We start from the raw sequence: 26,874 nt of genomic DNA on the forward strand, positions 1-26,874 counted from the left end.
CATACCGGATATAATAAGCTTATCCATTCAGTACTCTGTTATGGATAAATATTGCTCTCAGTAGAAGATTATCCATATCTGGTACAGCAGCTTGTAGCAGCTTACACAGCAGCTTGTAGTAGCAGCTTACACAGCAGCTTGTAGTATCTTACACTGCAGCTTGTAGTAGCAGCTTACACTGCAGCTTGTAGTAGCAGCTTACAGAGCAGCTTCCTTTCTTCTATAAATAGAAGAGATTTCAATTCATTATGTACATCAGTTTGAATTCGAATAATATATCAGTTTCTCTCTATACTTGTCTTTACTTTATAGTCTTTATTTTATAACACGTTATCAGCACGAAGCTCTACCATCTCGAGCAAATATTTTGAAAGTATCTGAGGTAAGAACTTTCTTTTCCTAAATAATGTCAAATCTTTCTAAACTTGAATTTGTAGCCCTGGATATATCGGGCAAAAGCTACATGTCTTGGGTGCTTGATGCTGAAATTCATCTTGATGCGATGGGTCTGGCAGACACCATCAAGGATAAAAATCAGGCATCAAACCAAGACCGTGCCAAAGCAATGATATTCCTACGCCATCACCTTGATGAGGGCCTGAAAATGGAATATCTCACTATTAAAGATCCAGTCATACTGTGGAATAATTTGAAAGATAGATATGACCACCTGAAGATGGTCGTTCTTCCACAGGCACGTTATGATTGGACTCATCTAAGGCTACAAGATTTTAAATCTATCAGTGAGTATAATTCTGCTATGTTCAGAATTATTTCCCAATTAAAATTATGTGGTGATAATATTACTGATCATGATATGTTGGAGAAAACTTTCACCACTTTTCATGCCTCGAATATGCTCCTGCAGCAGCAATATCGAGAGATGGGATTTAAAAAGTATTCTGAACTTATCTCACATCTTCTTATAGCAGAGCAACATAATGGGCTATTAATGAAAAATCATGAAAGCCGACCTATTGGTTCTTGTCCATTCCCTGAAGTGAATGAGACGAACTTCCACCAAGCTAAACGTGGAAGAGGTCGTGGCCCCAGTCGTGGTCATGGCCGTGGTCGGGGAAGAAACCCCAATCATGGTAATAATAATGCACCAAAGAAGCCTCCTCACCACCAGCAGTGGAAAAGGAAGGAACAAAAGCATGAAGCGGTGCAAGCGCCAAATGTAGAAAATGCATGCTATAGATGTGGAGGAAAAGGGCACTGGTCACGTACTTGTCGTACGCCAAAGCACCTGGTTGAGCTTTATCAAGCCTCCCTGAAGAAGATAGAGAAAAATGTTGAAGCAAATTTTATTTCTGAAGATGATTTAGACTTCATGCATTTGGATGTAGCTGATTACTTTGCACTCCCAGAAGGAGAAACAAGTCATGTAATCGGTGGTGAATCTGTAGAAATGTAAATATTTTAATTTTTGTTATTTGTAATAGATAGTATGGTTATGTAATTGTTGTACATAAAGAAAAATTATGATTTGATAATGATGTTTACTATAATATATCTTATTTATGTCATTTTAAAGAATATGGATAATATTATTAGATCAACTTAAACTCTAGCAGAGTTTGCAAGAAATATACAACCACCAGAAGTAGTTATATTTCATATATCTCATTGTAATTATATTTTGTTAACCACCAGAAGTGGTATATGTCTATGATCACCAGAAGTGATAATTTAGGCTTTCTATAGTTACAATTGAAGATAAGCTACATAAATATTCTCTATATTAAATGCACGCCTCGATTTGCTCCTGAAGTAGTAAATATTTTAAAAGAGGTTGAGGCATCACAATTTGATGTGATTAATGCGCATTCAGATAATTATGTTCGATTTCCTGAAGGATGAGAACTTTTGATAACATTAATCCATTCCCTGAAGTGAATGTGACAATACTAATAAGTCGGGTAAATATGAACGCGCTCTTGATGTGAATACATTACAATTCACCTCCAGAAGAGTTAATATAATCGAGAGAATATATACTCAATATTTCGTATTTTAAATTTGCTCCTGAAGAAGTAACATAGTTGAAATTGCCTCCTGAAGTGGAAAAATATTATGAAGAAGAGTTTTCGTGTGCTTAAACAATTGTTTTACATTGTTTATTTGATTGTGATTTTCTCTCATGACACCAGCAGTGTCTGAGCAATATTTGATAGTACAAAATGTATCAATAACTCCTGAAGAGCTAAATGTTTGCCTAAAGAATACATGACACCAGTAGTGCCAGATAAATATTAGATTGTGGATAATAAATTAAGGCTCTCGAAGAGCTTATATACAAATATGTCATTCATATTATATGATTATGGTCAAAACATATGTTGTAGTAAACCTGAAGTTTACTAATACAAATGGCTATCATATTGAGACTACAAATGATTGGAAGATTGATAATCTTCATGTTTCCACAATCATAGGGGGTAAAATAATATGTATGTGAGAAGTTACCCGCCTTATTCTTTAATTTGTACTATATCATGTATCACAGTAAACCAGAAGTTTACTAAAGCAAAAGTTTATGCCATAGTAAACCAGAAGTTTACTAAGAGATAACACATGACATGATAAACTTGAAGTTTTCATTTGCCATTTTTAAATGAGCTATTTGAGAATTCAGATAAGCATATACTAAAGAACTAGAAGATTCTTCAGGAATTCTCATGTGTTGCTTGTTCTCATAATGAATTGATTATACCAGCTAAAGTTGGGACTAAGACCCCTGATTCTGAAATATATAAAAGGTGAATATGGGCCCGTTCACCTATCATGTGAACCACTTATAGGTGCATATATGAGATGGTTACATGTGTAATTATTGTCAACCTGCAGTTTGGCATTTGGAATTGCTTTTCTCGATTAAGAGCATAATTTTCAGATTATGAAATCAAGACAGTTCATCTTGATAATGCTGGTTTATATCCAAGCTGGTTTAGCATTGAATACCTCCTATTAATGTCTAAACCATTGCTTATGAGAACAAAGCTTCATGTGTTGGTCTAAGATTTTCTAAATTGCATATAGCAGCACTTGTATGCATCAGATCAACAATATATGATAAGTCCTCCCTTCACAATTGGTTTAGGATCAGAAACCAAATATTTTTACTATCTTTTGTTGCGTGGTATATGATTAATTTCTCTACCATAATACACAAAGATATGTTTCCCAAAGATGATTGGGGATATATGTTAGTTTTTCTAACATTTGGGGGATGGAATAAACAGTTGAAAAATATGCTATATGAATCGAATTATCATGATCCTCACTTAGAAGATAATTCAAGTCGAATGCCAGAAGCATTTGCTAATCTAAAATTAAATATCATATTTCAGCTGCAAATGCTCCTATTAAAATTAAAGTCCCTGAAGGATAGAGTTTACTGTACGCATGAAGCGTGGTAGACCAATCGGTTCCAAAGGTAACAATCCTTGAAAAATAGTAGGAGCTAATGATCAAAATGATCATAATGAGGAGGAAATATGCTCTAGAAGAGCCCACGACATAACATTTCATGAAACTCCCGGAAAAGTTCAGGTACCTGAAAATAAAGAAAGTGATGAGATCTCCACAAGTTATGTCGCTTCGGAACTGACACAAAATGATCGTCGACGATACATTTAATACAATATAGTGCACAATATTGTAAACGATTGTGAGGATCGGACTAGCAGTCCAGACACTTGAAGATGTCGTACCATTTAGATACAAGTCTTAACCTATATGACTTATTTGGCTAAATCTATATGAAGATCCTTGAAGGATTGAAAATGCCCGAAGCATATAATTCAAAGTCTTGAGAAATGTACTCGATCAAATTATAAAGATCTTTGTACGGTTTAAAGCAATCTGGGCGCATGTGGTATAATCGCCTTAGTGAATATTTGCTGAAAGAAGGTTACATAAATGATGTTATTTGTCCATGTATTTTTATAAAGAAAATGTCATCAGACTTTGTTACACTTGCTGTTTATGTTGGTGACATAAATTGGAGCTCCAGAAGAGCTCCAAGAGGGTCTTAAAAATGCTTTTATATGGACAAAGTGTACCCATTAAGTACACCATTGGATATTCAATCACTTGAAGTGAATAAGGATCTGTTCCAACCTCTAGAAGAGGATGAGGAGCTCCTTGGTCCTGAAATACTCTATCTCGGTGTAGATGTTGCACTTATTTATCTTGCTAATGCTAACAAAAGTGGTGCAGATCATATTGATAATGCAGATGCAGGTTATTTATCCGATACCCATAAAGCTCGATCACAAACCGGCAAGCAGGGAGTAAATATGATTGAGATCAGTGATTCATTCGAGAAATATGTGGGTTGGAATGTGAGAAAAGACCCACAATTTTATACGAAGACAATACTGCATGCATAGCCCAATTGAAGGGAAGATTGATAAAAGGAGATAGAACGAAGCACATGTCACAAAAAATATTCTACACACACGATCTTCAGAAAAGTGGTGACATTGATGTGCAACAAATCCGTTCAAGTAATAATCCAGCAGATTTATTCACTAAATCTTTGCCAACTTCAACTTTTGAGAAGATGGTATACAAGATTGGAATGCGGAGACTCAAATATTTGAAACAAGGTTTTCATCAGGGGGAGTAAAATACGCGATGCACTCTTTTTCCCTTACTAAGGTTTTTTCCCATGGGGTTTTCCTTATAAGGTTTTTAATGAGGCACCTAACAATGCGTATTACTAAATATGTGTACTCTTTTTCCTTCACTGAGATTTTTTTCCCACGTGATTTTTCCCAGTAAGGTTTTAATGAGGCACATTATCTTTTTAATGAACATCCAAGGGGGAGTGTTATAAATATATTATATTATGGATGTTCATTTAGTACTCCGTTGTAAATAAGCTTCCTGAAGAAGCTTATCCATATGGGACTCCACCGTAAATATGTTTATCTATTTAGTACTATATTGGAAATAAGCTTCCTGAAGAAGCTTATCACTTCGGTACCCAGTTATGGATAAACATTACCCCCGGTAGAAGATTATCCATACCGGGTATAATGAGCTTATCTTTTCAGTACCCGGTTATGGATAAACATTACCCCCGGTAGAAGATTATCCATACCGGATATAATAAGCTTATCCATTCAGTACTCCGTTATGGATAAATATTGCTCTCAGTAGAAGATTATCCATATCTGGTACAGCAGCAGCTTACACAGCAGCTTGTAGCAGCAGCTTACACAGCAACTTGTAGTATCTTACACTGCAGCTTGTAGTAGCAACTTACACTGCAGCTTGTAGTAGCAGCTTACAGAGCAGCTTCCTTTCTTCTATAAATAGAAGAGATTTCAGTTCATTATGTACATCAGTTTGAATTCGAATAATATATCAGTTTCTCTCTATACTTGTCTTTACTTTATAGTCTTTATTTTATAACAACAAACAATTACTTACAATTCTTTTCCTTTTACTTCTTTTTTTCTTTTTGGATAATATTAAAAATTGCAATTTTCGTGCATTTTACACTTTGAGTCTTTGGCAATTGCTTCATTATTGTGAAAAAATCATGACTTTTATGATTGCTTAATTTGAATAACATTATGTGGTAGATTGCTAATGTTTATAATCTATCAGCTAAATTTGTCATAATGCGCGTTTAGATTGGTACTTCACAAAAGTGTTGGATAAAAAACAGAATTTCTTTGTATTTTTGAAACTAAAATATGTTTTTTTAATCGAAGGAACTTTTCGTTTATGTACTAAACTAGTTGGAGGGTGGCCCGTGCTGAGCCCGGGCCCAAGCCTATTAAGTTATAAATATATTTATTTTATAAAAGGAGTAAATAAACTTTTCATATAGTGTAACCTATACTATGATTAATTGGTGGAGTTGTGACATATCACATTCGAGTACTCAATCTGATGATTTGTTATTTAAAATATATCTATGCAAGTTCACAATTATTATCTTACTAGTATTTGGAACGCGCATATACCCCATATAAATCATTGACTATAAATTTTTTAAACAATCATATAAATATTATAGAAAATAATTACAAAATTTACAAAAGTAAAGAAAAAGTGTAAATTTCTGAAAAATAATTAGTGGTGTTCTTATTTAAGGAGTAACTCAATAAAAGAAGAATCTTTGAAGAAAAAATTTAATAAAATTTAAGAGAGAAAGTAATTAGCTCATATTAAGGGGGATGAGGATATTATGGTGATTTGATACCTCAAAATTATTTTGATACCAAATGATTGTATAAGCATTTAGCAAAAGATTGTATATATTCATGATTATAATAAGCAAGCTAAAAAATTTCAAGAGACGTTTTACATGAAAATATATTATTTTTAAAGAATAAACATTATTTAACTTTTGATGAATATTTTGTTGATTCAACTTTTTACGTTGATCATGCTTCTTCTCATATTTATAATAGCAATAAGACAGATAACAACAAATAAATAATAGATAGTAGTGCGGTCAATACTCAGTAAAGGCAAGAAAAGGGGGACTTTGGAAAAAAGGGAAATAGGGGAAAGAAAGTCTTGCAGTGATAAAGATTAAAGCGTAAATTGCAACATAATATTTGACAAATCATGCATATGCATAACTAACCAAACCCCCTTGTATAGTATGATGAACCTGCAATATCCAATTATCAATAATGACGAACAAATTACGATGAAAGTTAGATAATATGTGTTCAAATACATTCTTAAAAGCACTGGGGCTCCAACTTAAAAACTAAGAACTACTCTTTTTGAATATACTATTAAAGAACTTGGATGAGATAAATTTTTAAATTTAAATGAAAGTTCCCTGGTCAATATAACTTTGTATTTTCAATATTGCTAGCTCTACTTTGATGCCTACAATTGACTTGAGATCTGGACGAACTGATCTATATACTTGAGATTTCATTGAAGTAAATCTCTAAAAATTTTAACAAGATTAATTATTAAAGGTATCTCTATATATCATACAATTATATTGACAAGATCGGCATGTTAGAATATCAACCTTTGGTTGAATGAGATCAAACATACAAAATATTAAAAACCGCCAGTACCAAGAACACCTATTTGTTTGCTAATTAATAAACCAAAGGATTTCTTTTCACTTTAAGTCTTTACACAAATATCAAATTCCAGTTAAAATATCTTCAAACAAATTAAGGATTAAAAGAAGAGGAGGCATGATGTATAAAATGTTTAAATTGGCTCTCTAGATACATATGAGAAATATGAGGGAAATCGATAAGGAAACAATAAGAAAAGCAAGAAAAATGAACAATCAAACTATACCTCTTCTAGCATCTCTAGGAAATGCCCTATATGGTATGGCTCAACTATGTACTAATGGCATCTCTATGGGTCTTGTACCCTAGTACTTGCCTTCTTCATTAGAAGTATTAATATAAGTATCTTTTCCCTTAAAAAAAACTATACCTCTTGAATTCATTTTCTATGAATTTCTGAACGGCTCCATGAACGTGATTCTTGCTGGCATCTAGATGTGTGCGTGCCTATGTGAATCCCGGGCATCCTCATTTACATGGTATTTAAATAAAACAACCTTTTTAATCAGGGAAGATCCCTATTTACTTCTCATTGATATGCATAGGTCTAAATTTGTTTTCTAGTTTCATTATGCATGTGTTTTCTGGGACCAAGTTCATAAGAATAAGAGATCTCTACCAAGTTCATTAGAATACATGGGAATTATAAAAGTTAACTCTTAAATGGTGATACGTGCATGAAGAATTAGAAGAAACCAATACCTTATAAATGAAAAGGACGTTACCCTAGAAAAGCTAACCATTAATCATCAAATTAAATGAAAAAGTAGTAATCCAATTCTAAAAAAGAGTGGAACAAGAGATTATAATCATTAAAAGCAGATACTAAATCATGCATTCTCATTTACCTGGCCGTTTATTGTAGTACAAATTTATTATTTATTGGAAGATAAATTTTCTTTTTAGTCCAAGGATATTGTAGCAGTGAGACTTAACGGGAGGATAAAATAGTTATTTAATTTTTGATGGGTATTTTTGCTTTAAATAATAAGAAGTTTCAGGAACTCACCTTTAATTTTGGGCGGAGACGTGAGATGTGATTGCCCTAATTAAGAGAATGGCCGAAAACTATACTATGACCCCCAAAGTTCTAAAATTGACACTTTAAGCAAAAGAACTAAACATACACTCAAATAGCGTAAATGGCAGCTACTGTTAATATTCTTTTATGAATAATTAAATGGTAATTAGCTGGAATAGATACATCAATTTCTCTTATATGTGTGACAACAGCCATTATTGGAATTATTACTTTCATGAATGTACAAAATATCATTTAATGGGAGGTGATTTTAATATTACTTAGAGGGTAATTTGGCCATTCAGTTTTTGAACGACATTTTAGTAAACTAACTTCACCTAAAAGTGTTCATACTTATAATATAGTATGATTAAAGAGATCTCGTGAAAGGTTTAAAATTTAGACATTTTTCACCTGAAGTATGGTCTTTCATGTACAATAAGTGTTACTCAAACCGTGATGACCCAAAGGTCATCTCGTGTTTTAGAACCCAATTCGGGGTCCCGAGGCCTTCAAGACCTCTTTTTTTTTTCTCGATTTGTGTGCGCGGTTCGGGCGTGCTTCCGGAAAGCCCTTATGTGAAAATTTGAGAAAAATGCTAATTTTTGCCTTTAAAATTAAATTTAAGTTGGCTTCAGTCAATATTTTGGATAAACGGACTCGGACCTATGATTAACGGTCCGGAAGGTGGTCCGTAGAAAAATATGGGAATTGGGCATATGCCCGGAATTGAATTCCGAGGTCCCTAGCCCGAGAAATGAATTTTTGAAGAAAATTATTTAACTGAAAAAATATAAGAAGTTTGAAAATTTAATAATGTTTGAATTTGATGGTATCGGCCCCGTATTTTGGTTCCGGAGCCCGGTACATGTTTAATATGGTATTCAAGCTGTGTCTGTAAAATTTGGTAAGAAACGGAATTAATATGACGTGATTCGAACCCTCAGTTGTGAAAATAGTAACTTTAAGAGTTCTTGAGCTTTTCATGGATTTTGATGCTAAATTCGTTGTTTAAGATGTTATTTGGGCAATTTAATCGCACGATCAAGTCCGTATGATATTTTTAGGTTTGTGTGCATGTTTGGTTTGGAGTCTCGTGGGCTCGAGTAAGTTACAGATAAGCTTCGGGGCGTTTTTTACTTAGAAAAATCTGGTGTCTGTTGCACTATGCTTCGCGATCACGTAGTCACTCTCGCGATCGCGAAGGGGAAACTGGGCTGGGGAGGATTTTACTCTACGCGAACGCGAGACCAGGGTCGCGAACGCGGAGCATTAGGGGGACTACTCTACGCGAACGCGATCGGTCAACCACGAACGCGTAGCTTTAGGATGGGTTGGTCAGGGAACCTAGGGAAAACCTATGCGAACGCGCCCCCTTTATCGCGAACGCAAAGGCAGGGCTAGGCTAAACCTTCGCGAACGCGTAGCCTTTCCCGCAATCGTGAAGGTCGTCATTAGGCAGCTCTTCGCGAACGCGACAGTGCTCACGCGAACGCGATGAACACTGTCGCCCAGCACTTAAAACAGAAGAAGAACGGGAAATGGGCCATAATTTCATATTTTAAAAAACTAGAAGGCATAGAGGCGATTTTCAAGAGACAAGTTCTTCCCCAATGTAAAGCCCCAAAAAAATTTGCTAAGTAATTTAAGATTTCGTGGAGCCAAGGTAGGCTAATTATTTTATTTTGTGTGCAAATGAGGATTCATGATATAATGGATATCAATTGGATATGTTAATAAGCGTATAAGTCTAAGCCAAGTTGAAAAATTACATAACAGACTAAAATTCCAAATGAGTACGCACAAGACCACACTTTGGACGAGAATATCTACAGATATATAAGGTTTTAGATGATTCACAGAATATCAAATGAAAGGCCTTTGAGTCTAGTTTCTAACGCTTCAAACCGTTCGTCATTTGGAATTTCCTACAAGAAGTTATGACCAAATAACCAAAGGCTGGCAGAGGACTGCGCGGATGCGAAGCATCCGAGGCAACATCCAAAAAGAGGAGCTGGCAGTGAAGTGCTGCCAAAGCATCCGGGTCAGCATCCGAGCTCCTGAGAGGAGTGAAGTGGGGATGCGAAGCATCCGAGGCAGCATTCAAAATCTGGGCTTATAAACACAATTTTGGGATTCATTTTCTCCCATTTCTTTTGGACGACTCTTAGGGTCTTCCTCCACTCTCTCAGACCTCCAACCCCTCTCATCTTCAAGGTAAGTAATCTCCATTAACTTGGTGTAAAATTCCATCATTCCTACACTAGTATTGATGAAATCTACTCATGAAACACATAGATAGTCAAGAAGTTCCTTCAAGAACTCAAAGGATGGTTTGCAAGATTTCTTCCAAAAGGTATTTCCTACACCCTTAGACTTACATATATGGTAATATTATGGGAATATGAGTATGAATTAAGTATTTGAACTATTGGTGTGGTGATTGGAAGCCATAAGTTCTCAATATAAATACATAATTATGGTAGAGATTGAAAGGTGATTATTTGATAAGCTTTGTTGGTTGGGTGTGAATGGATGGTCATACATATGTTGTTGGAAGTTATAAATTGGTTAAGAATGATGGTGGAATAAATTGTTGGTTAATGGTGATAGTTGGATGAACCAATACTATAGTTATGAGGTGTAAAGATCTATACCTACAAGGCGTTTGATAATATGCCTAACTGGCATAAGTTATGGAATTTATTACTAATATTGGCCCTATTGAATGTTGTATTGCAGATTGAAGTTGCTTAAGTGTATTGGATCATTGTAGTATTATTAAGGGGCAAATTTCAGGTATGTATGGCTAAAATCCCGTCTTTTAGAAATCGAGCTTCATCGATGTTTGTGTGAATATGATAAGATTAAAGTTGAATTGTTGCATCGATTATTATTTTACATGAATTGGTGTTGTAACCTTATATGTGTGAAAGATGTGTCTCAGCATGATCAATGTGTTATCTTGATAACTTGAAAGGGCAAAAGATATGAATTATGTATTGAAATGCTTAGACCTTAAATTGAGATTGAAGCTGCATATAATGTGTCATCTATGTGAAGTCTTATCTATGCTCACAATATAAATTGCTCTTGTGTGCACCTACTGTCCTAAATGGCAAATCTAACATTGAAATTGGGAATGATGTGAAATGAACCTTGACTCTAATTTCCATAAATGACTTCAATGATAAAGTGCACTAAAGGCTTTGTACACAATTTATGCCCATAAGCGGCTGTTCGAGATAATATTTTGCCTTATAAGTTCCATTGCTAATAAATTTGAGGTGTATGATTTCCGAAATATTGTATATGCCCATGATTCATGATTCCTATCATGTGTACTTGACATCTTGGGTTGAATGGCTTGATGTTGAAATTGATATTGATGTGAAATGTGGAGGAAAAGAGTTTGAACTATGAAATGTGGCCTAGTGCCAAGTATGATGTGGAAATTGTGGCCCCAAGTTCCGGTAAATTAATACATGTGTAACTAAAGATTGGAGTGAGAGGAATAATGGAAAATGGTAACGCCTCAGGGAGGCGGCTTAGCCGATCGGGCCGTGATCGGACGTCATGATATATACACATGGTGGTAATGTATTGATGATTGAAACTGGAAAGTGTGAATGAAATAATGGTAATGTCTCCGGGAGACGGCTTAGCCGATCGGGCCGTGATCGGACTCCGCTCAAAGAAGCGGTGGCAAAGTGAATAATGATGCAATAGTGTGGGATGCTCCAATCTAAAAATTTAGAAACTATGTGAAAATCATGTGAACCTCCTTATATTGTTGACATGGTGCTTATTTGAAACTTGGTTGTCTTTATGATTTCCTCTTTATTCTTGTATGAAAGTTCTTTCTAACTAGATGGTATTAAGTTATACATACTAGTGTTATTCGATGGCACTAACCTTCCTTTTGCCGGGGGTTCTATGTCTTTAAATGGATGTAGGTGTTGCTATAGCAGGCAGTGTTGGTCGCAGCTAGTGTCGCATCATCCTTTCAGCTGACTTGGTGAGCCCCACTTCGTTTCGGGGTCCTTTTTCATCTGTTTATCATGTACATTGTATTTGAGGTATAGCCGGAGCCTTGTTGTCGGCATTTCCATATAAATCTTCAGTTTTACTTAGAGGCTCCGTAAACAGGTTGTGGGTGGTGTTTGGTATCAGGAATTAAATTGGAAATATTGCTATTTGGCAAATATGTCTTCCTTCATATCTATAAAAATTGTCATATTTTGGATATTATGGTTGAAATTGCTAATGGAACCAAAGTGAAAGTTGTTAATGAAATATTTTCAGAGTTTGAATAATGGAGTATATCTCCTCTTTATTCAAGGATGACTTTAGGTAGAATGAAATCTAACAGGCTTGCTCAGTCGGGTTTACTCGGTTGAGCGCCGGTCGTGCTCCTCGGTTTTGGGGCGTGACAAACTTGGTATCAGAGCCTAAGGTTTTAAAGTGTCCTAGGATGTCTCGGAGCCGTGTCTAGTAGAGTTCTTCTTATCGGTGTGTTGTCGACCACATCTATAAGTTGGAGGCAACATGGACATTTTAGAAATGTTACCCTTCTTCAACACTCCAGATCGTGCGATAGAGCTTGACTATGAGATTGTCTTCTTACACGTACTTTAAGGTTCAAGGTAAGTTTAAATGATCTTTCGTCTATTCCAAGTAATGTTGTCATATGACATGACAAATGGACAAACGCCTGAATATTAAGGGGATGGCACATATATCATGTTGAACGAATGGTACGAATATATGAGATACGTACATAGTACTAGAAGCATACTTTATTCGAGAAAAGTGTTAAAATGATTACCACCTCCAAAGAAACATTGGATTGATAAGTGATATGTAAGCTTGAATAGCACATGTAGGTAGTGTGAGAAGTATGCAAATGATACTAAGGTGTGAAAGAAAATTGGTTATATAAGCACGCAATATATGAGAGACATGACCAGGAGATTAATTATGAGAGTGCAAGTCTCTCCTAGGAGACAAGAAGTTATGAAAGGAGAGTCAATTGATCCCACGATGAGAAGACCCATGTACAACGAACTTTATAAAAATCCAGAAGTGTACGAAGTGATATTACACTCCTAAAGGATATTGACATAAGGAGTTAGAATACCAAGCCCGTGTGGCTGAATAAGAGTAGAGAACTTATGAGGTTAATACCATTGTGACTTCAATCTCCCTAATAGTCGAACATATATGTGAGGGATAAAGAAACGAGACATATGTCCATGAAGTTGCTAAATTCAGGACTTGTGTCGAAATATGGGCATTCGCCCTAAGTGGGGGAGGAAGGGTCATAGTAAGGCCAATTAAATACAATGAAACAATAGTAGGACCATGTAGCTATGATGTTTGAATATTTTGTTGAAGACATGTGTAGTCTATAAAAGTGGTAAGGGATAATGTTATTCTCTAAAAGGATATGCTAATGATAGACCACTAGTACCCAAAAAAAAAGGTGGAAGGTTAAGGAAGGTAAATTGTTCATACAGGGCAATGTGAATGATAGGGTCAAAGATCCTAGAAACTAAGAGTATATTTGTAAAGGAATTTTATACTTGTTAGAGGGTCAGGAACAATGGAACCCAAGGAAGTACTATAGGTCAAATATGGAAGGTTGCGAGATTTTAGAATGGTTTAAGCATTGATCTGTGATTTAACCAAAGTTCCAAGGCGTTAAGAAAGGTGGAATGAGTGGGAGAAATGTATGTGCTACTATAATAACCCAAGAGGGTATTTTGGCTTGATGGAGAGTCTCTAGAGAATTTTACAAGCAAAGAAGTGTTAAGTGATATGACGATGAACACACTTTCCCACGGATATCCTAGAAAGAGTTAATAGGTGAGCTCGATGAAAAAAAAATTAAGGAAAAAGACCACATAACATGTGGAAGGGTGCGTGGCTATTCACTAGCTAGGAATAATGAGGTGAGAAGAAATGGGAAGAAAATCTATAAATTGAGATGTCCATGGTTATCGCAAAATAGTACATATCAGAATGGTGGACTCTCCTGGAGCACACGTGTTAATAGAAGGTATAAAGGACTAACCGTAATGCTACCAACTTGGGTGACACTGAATGGTAACTAAAGGAGCTAGAGATAGTTCATGTCTACATATATGGAAAGTGAGACCACTGGTGGTGAAGTTGTGGTATGATAAACTCATTAAACCATACATAATGATATTACAAGTTCACGGGAGGTAGACAAGTGTATGGCAAAATAAGGCCATCAATTATGCACTATGAGCAAAATAGAATGGGAATGAATATTCCAGTTAGAAAGAAAAGATGGTACCAACATATTGTTCGGGCCAATGGTGCTTTCTGAATTAAATATGTATGAATGGTGTTGATATGTGTTTTGGGAAGTGTTGAATAGTAAAGAGAGATCATGAGAATGTTCACAAGGGAAAGTGGAGTGGTTTCTTAAATCCTATAAGGCACACAAGGAGGAAAGAGGTTGACCAGGAAAGGTCTGAGCACAATGTTACATTAGATTTGATGCAATGTCATGCATATTGATGATATTAAGGTGTGTGCGCAGGCTAGAAGATGTTATTTTTGAAATAGAAGGTTCTATAAGAAAACTCATTCAATAATGTCTTTTGTTGAGAATTTGGAAGAGTTAGTTGCAAGTATTCACAGAAGATTGTAACCGTATCAGGGAAATTATTGTAGAACTCAATTCGTGGGAGGTCTTATGTAAGAGAAATATGATAAAGATGTTCCAATAATGATGCAACATGTTAAGGTGAAAGTTTATGCCTCTAGGCAACTCAAGAATCATGGAAAGAACTATGCAGCACATGACTTAGAGCTTGCGGCAGTGGTGTTTGCACTAAAGATTTGGTGACATTATTTGTATGGAGTCCACGTGGATGTATTTACGGACCACAAGAGCTTTCAATACATTTTCAAACAAAAGGAGTTGAATCTGAGGTAGAGAAGACAACTTGAGTTACTCAAAGACCACGACCTCGATATTCAATATCACCCAGGAAAAGCCCAACATCATGGCAGATGCTCTTAGCTAGAAATCTATGGATAGTTTAGCTCACTTGGAGGTATGTCGAAGGACGTTGGCCAGGGAGGTTCACTAGTTGGCTACTTTGGGAGTTCGTCTTGCGAACTCTAGTGAAGGTGGGGAAATTATGCAAAACAAGGTTGAATCGTCACTTGTGGTAGAAGTGAAAGAGAAGCAATACAACGATCCATTGTTGGTACAGCTGATGGAGGGAATTCATAAACCCAGGACCACATCTTTTTCTTTTGGCAATAATAATGGTACCCTACGGTGCCAAGGGCGCCTACGTATTCCAGATAGTGATAGTCTTCAGGAAAGGATTTTGGCAAAAGCTCACACTTCTAGGTATTCCGTATACCTAGGTTCTACAAAAATGTATCATGATCTCAAAGAAGTTTATTGGTGGAATAACATGAAAAGAGATGTGGCAGACTTTGTGGCAAAATGTCCGAACTGTCAGCAAGTGAAGGCTGAACATCAAAGGCCTGGAGGATTTTTAATAAGCATAGAAATTTCAATGTGGAAATAGGAAATGATCAATATGGATTTTGTGGTAGGGTTGCCGCGCACTCTGTGCAAGTTTGACTCAATTTGGGTGATTGTGGACCGACTCACGAAATTAGCGCACTTCTTGCTAGTTAAATCTACCGACACAACGGAACAATATGCTCAACTTTATATCCAAGAAATAGCCTGGTTGTCTGTCACTCTAATCTCAATAAATCAGATCGAGGGGCTCAATTCATGGCAAACTTTTGGAAGAAATTTCAGCAATGTTTGGGTATTCAAGTAAATCTTAGTACAACCTTCCATCCACAAACTGATATGCAGGCAGAGCGGACCATTCAGACGCTTGAGGATATGTTGTGTGCTTGTGTTCTTGATTTCAAAGGTAGTTGCGATGATCATTTACCCCTCATAGAGTTTGCTTACAACAACAGCTTCCATGCTAGTATCCAGATGGCACCATTTGAGGCACTGTATGGTAGGAGATGCAGGTCTCTCATTGGGTGGTTCGAGGTTGGAGAAGCAAAATTGATAGGGCCAGACCTCGTGCATCAGGCCATGGAGAAAGTCAAGATTATTAAGGAGAGGTTGAAAACTGCTCAGAGTCGCCAAAAGTCTTATTTGTACATTCGTCGCAAAGATTTGGAGTTCAAAGAAGATGATTGGGTATTTTTGAAGTTTTCCCCCATGAAGGGCATCATGCGATTTGGGAAGAAAGGGAAATTAAGTCTGAGGTATGTCGGACCATACATAATCATTCAGAGGATCAGTCATGTGGAATATAAGCTCGAGCTGCCACCCGAGATGTCATTGGTACATCCGGTCTTCCATGTGTCTATGTTGAAGAAGGTAGTGGGAGATCCGTTCACTATTGTGCCAGTTGAGTCTATTGAGGTTAATGAAGAATTATTGTACGAAGAAATTCTAGTTGCCATCCTTGATAGGCAAGTCCGAAAGTTAAGAAATAAAGAAATTGCCTCCGTTAAAGTGTTATGGCAAAACCAGCAAATTGAGGAAGCCACTTGAGAAGCTGAGGAAGAAATGAAAAGGAAGTACCCTCGTTTGTTTGAATAGCAATGAAGTAGTTCTATGAAGTTGTATCACATGGTTAGTTGATGATAATAGTGTTTCTTTTCTAGAAATGCATTGCTTATGGGGCCACAGTTGGCATTATTTTATATTATGTTGCATCTTTTGGATTATGTATATGTTGATAGGATGTGTTTCTGGGATTCTCTGACAGGTGGATAGGCCCTGTTACAAGGGAAACTCTGCCGAAATTTCTGAAATATTTGGGAGTTATTCAAAGTTTGGGAGTAAAAGATATGTGAGAAAATAGATAAGTTATACTAAGTATTTACGGCTTGACTCCAATTATCATTCAAGGACGAATGATCCTAAGCGGGGGAGAATGTAAAGCCCCAGAAAATTTTGCTAAGTAATTTAAGATTTTGTGGTGCCAAGGTAGGCTAATTATTTTATTTTGTGTGCAAATGAGGATTCATGATATAATGGATATCAATTGGATATGTTAATAAGCGTATAAGTCTAAGCCAAGTTGGAAATTATACATGATAGGCTAAAATTCCAAATGAGTACGCATAAGACCACACTTTGGACGAGAATATCTACAGATATATAAGGTTTTAGATGATGCACAGCCTATCAAATGAAAGGCCTTTGAGTCAAGTTTCTAACTCTTCAAACCGTTCGTCATTTGGACTTTCCTACAAGAGGTTATGACCAAATAACCAAAGGCTGGCGGAGGACTGCGCGGATGCAAAGCATCTGATGCAGCATCCAAAAAGAGGAGCTGGCAGTGAAGTGTTGCCAAAGCATCCGGGTCAGCATCCGAGCTCCTGAGAGGAGTGACGTGGGAATGCAAAGCATCCGAGGCAGCATCCGAAATCTGGGCTTATAAACACAATTTCGGGATTCATTTTCCCCCATTTGTTTTGGACGACTCTTAGGGTCTTCCTCCACTCTCTCAAGACCTCCAACCCCTCTCATCTTCAAGGTAAGTAATCTACATTAACTTGGTGTAAAATTCCATCATTCCTACACTAGTATTGATGAAATCAACTCATGAAACACATAGATAGTCAAGAAATTCCTTCAAGAACTCAAAGGAGGGTTTGCAAGATTTCTTCCAAAAGGTAAATCTTACACCCTTAGACTTACATATATGGTTATATTATAGGAATATGAGTATGAATTAAGTATTTGAACTCTTGTTGTGGTGATTGGAAGCCAGAAGTTCCCAATATAAATACATAATTATGGTAAAGATTGTAAGGTGATTATTTGATAAGATTTGTTGGTTGGGTGTGAATGGATGGTCATACATATATTGTTGGAAGTTATAAATTGGTTAGGAATAATGGTGGAATAAATTGTTGTTTAATGGTGATTGTTGGATGGACCAATACTATAGTTATGGGGTGTAAAGATCTATACCTACAAGATGTTTGATAATATGCCTAAATGGCATAAGTTATGGAATTTATTACTAATATTGGCCCTATTGAATGTTGTATTGTAGATTGAAGTTGCTTAAGTGTATTGGATCATTGTAGTATCATTAAGGGGCAAATTTCAGGTATGTATGGCTAAAACCCCGTCTTTTAGAAATCGAGCTTCATCGATGTTTGTATGAATATGGTAAGATTAAAGTTGAATTGTTGCATCGATTATTATTTTACATGAATTGGTGTTGTAACCTTATATGCGTGAAAGATGTGTCTCAACATGATCAACGTGCTATCTTGATAACTTGAAAGGGGCAAAAGATATGAATTATGTATTGAAATGCTTAGATCTTAAATTGAGATTGAAGCTGCATATAATATGCCATCATTGTGAAGTCTTATCTATGCTCACAATATAATTGCTCTTGTGTGAACCTACTGTCCTAAATGGAAAATCTGACATAGAAATTGGGAATGATGTGAAATGAGCCTTGACTCTGATTTCCATAAATGACTTCATTGATAAAGTGCCCTAAAGGCTTTGTACACAATTTATTCCCATAAGCGGCTGTTCGAGATAATATTTTGCCTTATAAGTTCCATTGCTAATAAACTTGAGGTGTATGATTTCTGAAATATTGTATATGTCCATGATTCATGATTCCTCTCATGTGTACTTGACATCTTGGGTTGAATGGCTTGATGTTGAAATTGATATTGATGTGAAATGTGGAGGAAAAGAGTTTGAACTATGAAATGTGGCCTAGTGCCAAGTATGATGTGGAAATTGTGGCCCCAAGTGCCGATAACTGATACATGTGTAACCAAAGATTGGAGTGAGAGGAATAATGGAAAATGGTAATGTCTCGGGGAGGCAGCTTAGCCGATCGGGCCGTGATTGGATGCCATGATATATACACATAGCGGTAATGTATTGATGATTGAAACTGGAAAGTGTGAATGAAATAATGGTAATGTCTCCGGGAGACAGCTTAGCCGATCGGGCCGTGATCGGACTCCGCTCAAAGAAGCGGTGGCAAAGTGAATAATGATGCAATAGTGTGGGATGCTCCAATCTAAAAATTTAGAAACTATGTGAAAATCATGTGAACCTCCTTATATTGTTGACATGGTGCTTATTTGAAACTTGGTTGTCTTTATGATTTCCTCTTTATTCTTGTATGAAAGTTCTTTCTAACTAGATGGTGTTAAGTTATACATACTAGTGCTATTCGATGGCACTAACCTTCCTTTTGCCGGGGGTTCTATGTCTTTAAATGGATGTAGGTGTTTCTATAGCACGCAGTGTTGGTTGCAGCTAGTGCCGCATCATCCTTTCAGCTGACTTGGTGAGCCCCACTTCGTTTCGGGGTCCTGTTTCATCTATTTATCATGTACATTGTATTTGAGGTATAGTCGGAGCCTTGTTGCTGGCATTTCCATATAAATTTTCAGTTTTACTTAGAGGCTCCGTAAACAAGTTATGGGTGGTGTTTGGTATCAGGAATTAAATTGGAAATATTGGTATTTGGCAAATATGTCTTCCTTCATATCTATAAAAATTGTCATATTTTGGATATTATGGTTGAAACTGCTAATGGAACCAAAGTGAAAATTGTTAATGAAATATTTTCAGAGTTTGAATAATGAAGTATATCTCCTCTTTATTCAAGGATGACTTTGGGTAGAATGAAATCTAACAGGCTTGCTCAGTCGGGTTTACTCGGTTGAGCGTCGGTCGCGCTCCTCAGTTTTGGGGCATGACAAACTTGGTATTAGAGCCTAAGGTTTTAAAGTGTCTTAGGATGTGTCGGAGCTGTGTCTAGCAGAGTTCTTCTTATCGGTGTGTTGTCAACCACATCTATAAGTTTGAGGCTACATGGACATTTTATGAATGTTACCCTTCTTCAACACTCAAGATCGTGCGATAGAGCTTGACTATGAGATTGTCTTCTAACATGTGCTTTAAGGTTCAAGGTAAATTTAAATGATCTTTCGTCTATTCCAAGTAATGTTGTCATATGACATGACAAATGGACAAAGGCCTGAATATTAAGGGGATGGCACATGTATCATGTTGAACGAATGGTACGAATATATGAGATACGTACATAGTACTAGAAGCATACTTTATTCGAGAAAAGTGTTAAAATGATTACAACCTCCAAAGAAACATTAGATTGATAAGTGATATGTAAGCTTGAATAGCACATGTAGGTAGTGTGAGAAGTATGCAAATGATCCTAAGGTGTGAAAGAAAATTGGTTATATAAGCACGCAATATATGGGAGACATGACCAGGAGATTATTTATGAGAGTGCAAGTCTCTCCTAGGAGACAAGAAGTTATGAAAGGAGAGTCAATTGATCCCACGATGAGAAGACCCATGTACAATGAACTTTATAGAAATCCAGAAGTGTATGAAGTGATATTATACTCCTAAAGGATATCGACATGAGGAATTGGAATCCCAAGCCCGTGTGGCTGAATAAGAGTAGATAACTTATGGGGTTAATACCATTGTGACTTCAATCTCCCTAATAGTCGAACATATATGTGAGGGATAGAGAAACAAGACATATGTCCATGAAGTTGCTAAATTCAGGACTTGTGACGAAATATGGGACATTCGCCCTAAGTGGTAGAGGAAGGGCCATAGTAAGGCCAATTAAATACAATGAAACAATAGTAAGACCATGTAGCTATGATATTTGAATATTTTGTTAAAGACATGTGTAGTCTAGAAAAGTGGTAAGGGATAACGTTATTCTCTAAAAGGATATGCTAATGATAGACCACTAGTACACAAAAAAAAAGGTGAAAGGTTAAGGAAGATAAATATTTCATACAAGGCAATGTGAATGATAGTGTTAAAGATCCTAGAAACTAAGAGTATATTTGTAAAGGGATTTTATACTTGTTAGAGGGTCAGGAACAATGGAACCCAAGGAAGTACTATAGGTCAAATGTGGAAGGTTGCGAGATTTTAGAATGGGTAAATCATAGATCTGTGATTTAACCAAAGTACCAATGCGTTAAGAAAGGTGGAACGAGTGGGAGAAATATATGTGATACTATAATAACCCAAGAGGGTATTTGGGCTTGATGGAGAGCCTCTAAAGAATTTTACAAGCAAAGAAGTGTTAAGTGATATGACGATGAACACACTTTCCCACGGATATCCTAACAAGAGTTAAGAGGTGATCTGGATGAAAAACAATTAAGGAAAAAGATCACATAACATGTGGAAGAGTGTGTGTCTATTCACTAGCTAGGAATAATGAGGCGAGAAGAAATGGGAAGAAAATCTATAAATTGAGATGTCCATCGTTATCGCAAAATAGTTCATATCAGAATGGTGGACTCGCCTGGAGCACAAGTGTTAATAGAAGGTATAAAGGACTAACCATAATGCAACCAACTTGGAAGACACTGAATGGTAACTAAAGGAGCTAGAGATAGTTCATGTCTACATATAATGGAAAGTGAGACTACTGGTGGTGAAGTTGTGGTATGATAAACTCATTAAATCAGGCACAATAATATTACAAGTTCACGGGAGGTATACAAGTGTGTGGCAAAATAAGGCTATCAATTATGCACTATGAGTAAAATAGAATGGGAATGAATATTCCAGTTAGAAAGAAAAGATGGTACCAGCATATTGTTCGGGCCAGTGGTGCTTTCTGAATTAAATATGTATGAAGGGTGTTGATATGTGTTTTGGAAAGTGTTGAACAGTAAAGAGATCATGAGAATGTTCACAAGGGAAAGTGGAGTGGTTTCTTAAATCCTATAAGGCACACAAGGAGGAAAGAGGTTGACCAGGAAAGGTCTGAGCACAATGTTACATTAGATTTGATGCAATGTCGTGCATGTTGATGATATTAAGGTGTGTGCGTAGGCTAGAAGATGTTATTCCTTTGAAATAGAAGGTTCTATAAAAAAACTCATTCAGTAATGTCTTTTGTTGAGAATTTGGAAGAGTTAGTTGCAAGTATTCATAGAAGATTGTAACCGTATCAGGGAAATTATTGTAGAACTCAATTCGTGGGAGGTCTTATGTAAGAGAAATACGATAAAGATGTTCCAATAATGATGCAACGTGTTAAGGTGAAAGTTTATGCCTCTAGGCAACTCAAGAATCATGGAAAGAACTATGCAGCACATGACTTAGAGCTTGCGACAGTGGTGTTTGCACTAAAAATTTGGCGACATTATTTGTATGGAGTCCACATGGATGTATTTACGAACCACAAGAGCTTTCAATATATTTTCAAACAAAAGGAGTTGAATCTGAGGTAGAGAAGATGGCTTGAGTTACTCAAAGACCACGACCTCGATATTCAATATCACCCGAGAAAAGCCCAACATCATGGCAGATGCTCTTAGTTGCGAACTCTAGTGAAGGTGGGGAAATTATACAAAACAAGGTTGAATCGTCCCTTGTGGCATATGTGAAAGAGAAGTAATACAACGATCCATTGTTGGTATAGCTGAATGAGGGAATTCATAAACCCAGGACCACAACTTTTTCTTTTGGCAATAATAATGGTACCCTAGCGGTGCCAAGGGCGCCTATGTATTCCAGATAGTGATAGTCTTCAGGAAAGGATTTTGGCAAAAGCTCACACTTCTAGGTATTCCGCACACCCAGGTTCTACAAAAATGTATCATGATCTCAAAGAAGTTTGTTGGTGGAATAACATGAAAAGGGATGTGGCGGACTTTGTGGCAAAATGTCCGAACTGTCAGCAAGTGAAGGCTGAACATCAAAGGCCTGGAGGATTTTTACAAAGCATAGAAATTCCAATGTGGAAATAGGAAATGATCAATATGGATTTTGTGGTAGGGTTGTCGCGCACTCTGTGCAAATTTAACTCAATTTGGGTGATTGTGGACCGACTCACAAAATCAGCGCACTTCTTGCTAGTTAAATCTTCCGACACAACGGAACAATATGCTCAACTTTATATCCAAGAAATGGCCAGGTTGCCTGGCACTCCAATCTCAATCATTCAGATCGAGGGGCTCAATTCACGACAAACCTTTGGTAGAAATTTCAGCAAGGTTTGGGTATTCAAGTAAATCTTAGTACAGCCTTCCATCCACACACTGATGGGCAGGCAGAGCGGACTATTAAGACGCTTGAGGATATGTTGTGTGCTTGTGTTCTTGATTTCAAAGGTAGCTGGGATGATCATTTACCCCTCATAGAGTTTGCTTACAACAACAGCTTCCATGCTAGTATCCAGATGGCACCATTCGAGACACTGTATGGTAAGAGATGCAGGTCTCCCATTGGGTGGTTCGAGGTTGGAGAAGCAAAATTGATAGGGCCAGACCTCGTGCATCAGGCCATGGAGAATGTCAATATTATTAAGGAGAGGTTAAAAACTGCTCAGAGTCGCCAAAAATCTTATTCAGAAATTTGTCGCAGAGATTTGGAGTTCAAAGAAGATGATTGGGTATTTTTGAAGTTTTCCCCCATGAAGGGCATCATGCGATTCGGGAAGAAAGGGAAATTAAGTCTGAGGTATGTCGGACCATACAGAATCATTCAGAGGATCGGTCATGTGGCATATAAGCTCGAGCTGCCACCCGAGATGTCATTGGTACATCCGGTCTTCCATGTGTCTATGTTGAAGAAGGTAGTGGGAGATCCGTCCACTATTGTGCTAGTTGAGTCTATTGAGGTTAATGAAGACTTATCGTACGAAGAAATTCCAGTTGCCATCCTTGATAGGCAAGTCCGAAAGTTAAGAAATAAAGAAATTGCCTCAATGAATGTGTTATGGCAAAACCAGCAAATTGAGGAAGCCACTTGGGAAGCTGAGGAAGAAATGAAAAGGAAGTGCCCCCGTTTGTTTGAATAGCAATGAAGTAGTTCGATGAAGTTGTATCACATGGTTAGTTGATAATAGTAGTGTTTCTTCTCTAGAAATGCATTGTTTATGGGGCCACGATTGGCATCATTTTATATTATGTTGCATCTTTGGATTATGTATATGTTGATAGGATGTGTTTCTGGGATTCTCTGACAGGTGGATAGACCCAGTTACAAGGGAAACACTGCCGAAATTTCTGAAATATTTGGGAGTTAGTAAAAGTTTGGGAGTTAAAGATATGTGAGAAAAGAGATAAGTTATACTAAGTATTTGCGGCTTGACTCCAATTATCATTCGAGGACGAATGATCGTAAGCGGGGGAGAATGTAAAGCCCCAGAAAAGTTTGCTAAGTAATTTAAGATTTCATGGTGCCAAGGTAGGCTAATTATTTTATTTTGTGTGCAAATGAGTATTCATGATATAATGGATATCAATTGTATATGTTAATAAGCGTATAAGTCTAAGCCAATTTGGAAAATTACATGATAGATTCAAATTCCAAATGAGTACGCACAAGACCACATTTTGGACGAGACTATCAATAGATATATAAGGTTTAAGATGATGCACATCCTATCAAATGAAAGTCCTTTGAATCTAGTTTCTAACTCTTCAAACCGTTTGTCATTTGGACTTTCCTACAAGAAGTTATTACCAAATTACCAAAGGCTGGCGGAGGACTGCGCGAATGCGAAACATCCGAGGCAGCACACAAAAACAGGAGCTGGCAGTGTAGTGTTGCCAAAGCATCCGGGTCAGCATCCGAGCTCCTGATAGGAGTGAAGTGGGGATGCAAAGCATCCGAGGCAGCATCCGAAATCTGGGCTTATAAACACAATTTCGGGATTCATTTTCTCCCATTTCTTTTGGACGACTACGACTCTTAGGGTCTTCCTCCACTCTCTCAAGGCCTCCAACCCCTCTCATCTTCAAGGTAAGTAATCTCCATTAACTTGGTGTAAAATTCCATCATTCCTACACTAGTATTGATGAAATCTACTCATGAAACACATAGATAGTCAAGAAATTCCTTCAAGAACTCAAAGGAGTGTTTGCAAGATTTCTTCCAAAAGGTAAATTCTATACCCTTAGACTTACATATATGGTTATATTATGGGAATATGAGTATGAATTAAGTATTTGAACTCTTGGTGTGGTGATTGGAATCCATAAGTTCCCAATATAAATACATAATTATGGTAGAGATTGAAAGGTGATTATTTGATAAGATTTGTTGGTTGGGTGTGAATGGATGGTCACACATATGTTCTTGGAAGTTATAAATTGGTTAGGAATGATGGTGGAATAAATTGTTGGTTAATGGTGATAGTTGGATGAACCAATACTATAGTTATGAGGTGTAAAGATCTATACCTAAAAGGCGTTTGATAATATGCCTAAATGGCATAAGTTATGGAATTTATTACTAATATTGGCCCTATTGAATGTTGTATTGCAGATTGAAGTTGCTTAAGTGTATTGGATCATTGTAGTATCATTAAGGGGAAAATTTCAAGTATGTATGGCTAAAACCCCGTCTTTTAGAAATCGAGCTTCATCGATGTTCGTGTTAATATGGTAAGATTAAAGTTGAATTGTTGCATCGATTGTTATTTTACATGAATTGGTGTTGTAACCTTATATGCGTGAAAGATGTGTCTCAACATGATCAACGTGCTATCTTGATAACTTGAAAGGGGCAGAATATATGAATTATGTATTGAAATGCTTAGACCTTAAATTGAGATTGAAGTTGCATATAATGTACCATCTATGTGAAGTCTTATCTATGCTCACTATATAAATTGCTCTTGTGTGCACCTACTATCCTAAATGGCAAATCTAACATTGAAATTGGGAATGATGTGAAATGAGCCTTGACTCTGATTTCTATAAATGACTTCAATGATAAAGTGCCCTAAAGGCTTTGTACACAATTTATGCCCATAAGCGGTTGTTCGAGATAATATTTTGCCTTATAAGTTCCATTACTAATAAACTTGAGGTGTATGATTTCTGAAATATTGTATATGCCCATGATTCATGATTCCTCTCATGTGTACTTGACATTTTGGGTTGAATGGCTTGATGATGAAATTGATATTGATGTGAAATGTGGAGGAAAAGAGTTTGAACTATGAAATGTGGCCTAGTGCCAAGTATGATGTGGAAATTGTGGCCCCAAGTGCCGGTAAACTAATACATGTGTAACCAAAGATTGGAGTGAGAGGAATAATGGAAAATGGTAACCTCTCGGGGTGGCGGCTTAGCCGATCGGGCCGTGATCGGACGCCATGATATATACACATGGTGGTAATATATTGATGATTGAAACTGGAAAGTGTGAATGAAATAATGGTAATGTCTCCGGGAGACGGCTTAGCCGATCGGGCCGTGATCTGACTTCGCTCAAAGAAGCTGTGGCAAAGTGAATAATGATGCAACAGTGTGGGATGCTCCAATCTAAAAATTCAGAAACTATGTGAAAATCCTGTGAACCTCCTTATATTGTTGACATGGTGCTTATTTGAAACTTGGTTGTCTTTATGATTTCCTCTTTATTCTTGTATGAAAGTTCTTTCTAACTAGACGGTGTTTAGTTATACATACTAGTGCTATTCGATGGCACTAACATCCCTTTTGTCGGGGGCTCTATGTCTTTAAATGGATGTAGGTGTTTCTATAGCAGGCAGTATTGGTCGCAGCTAGTGTCGCATCATCCTTTCAGCTGACTTGGTGAGCCTCACTTCGTTTCGGGGTCCTGTTTCATCTGTTTATCATGTACATTGTATTTGAGGTATAGCCGAAGCCTTGTTGCCGGCATTTCCATATAAATCTTTAGTTTTACTTGGAGGC

The 26,874-nt window shown here is 36.8% G+C and overlaps 2 protein-coding genes across 2 annotated transcripts; both read left to right on the plus strand.

The window, feature by feature from the left end:
- Nucleotides 1-15,281: 15,281 nt before the first annotated feature.
- Nucleotides 15,282-15,683, plus strand: LOC138871515 (uncharacterized). The gene has a single exon (XM_070149396.1). The coding sequence runs from the start codon at nt 15,282-15,284 to the stop codon at nt 15,681-15,683; it is 402 nt and encodes a 133-aa protein (XP_070005497.1).
- A 536-nt stretch (nt 15,684-16,219) lies between these two features.
- On the plus strand, nt 16,220-16,687 carry LOC138871516 (uncharacterized). Its single transcript, XM_070149397.1, has one exon. The coding sequence runs from the start codon at nt 16,220-16,222 to the stop codon at nt 16,685-16,687; it is 468 nt and encodes a 155-aa protein (XP_070005498.1).
- Nucleotides 16,688-26,874: the final 10,187 nt, after the last annotated feature.

This window comes from Nicotiana sylvestris, chromosome 6, assembly GCF_000393655.2.
Source record: "Nicotiana sylvestris chromosome 6, ASM39365v2, whole genome shotgun sequence".
Taxonomy (NCBI): Eukaryota; Viridiplantae; Streptophyta; class Magnoliopsida; order Solanales; family Solanaceae; genus Nicotiana; species Nicotiana sylvestris.

What these genes read in the sequence shown, in the direction of transcription:
- LOC138871516 (XM_070149397.1), top strand. Translation starts at nt 16,220, where the DNA reads ATGGAGAAAGTCAAGATTATTAAGGAGAGGTTGAAAACTGCTCAGAGT.
- LOC138871515 (XM_070149396.1), top strand. Translation starts at nt 15,282, where the DNA reads ATGCAAAACAAGGTTGAATCGTCACTTGTGGTAGAAGTGAAAGAGAAG.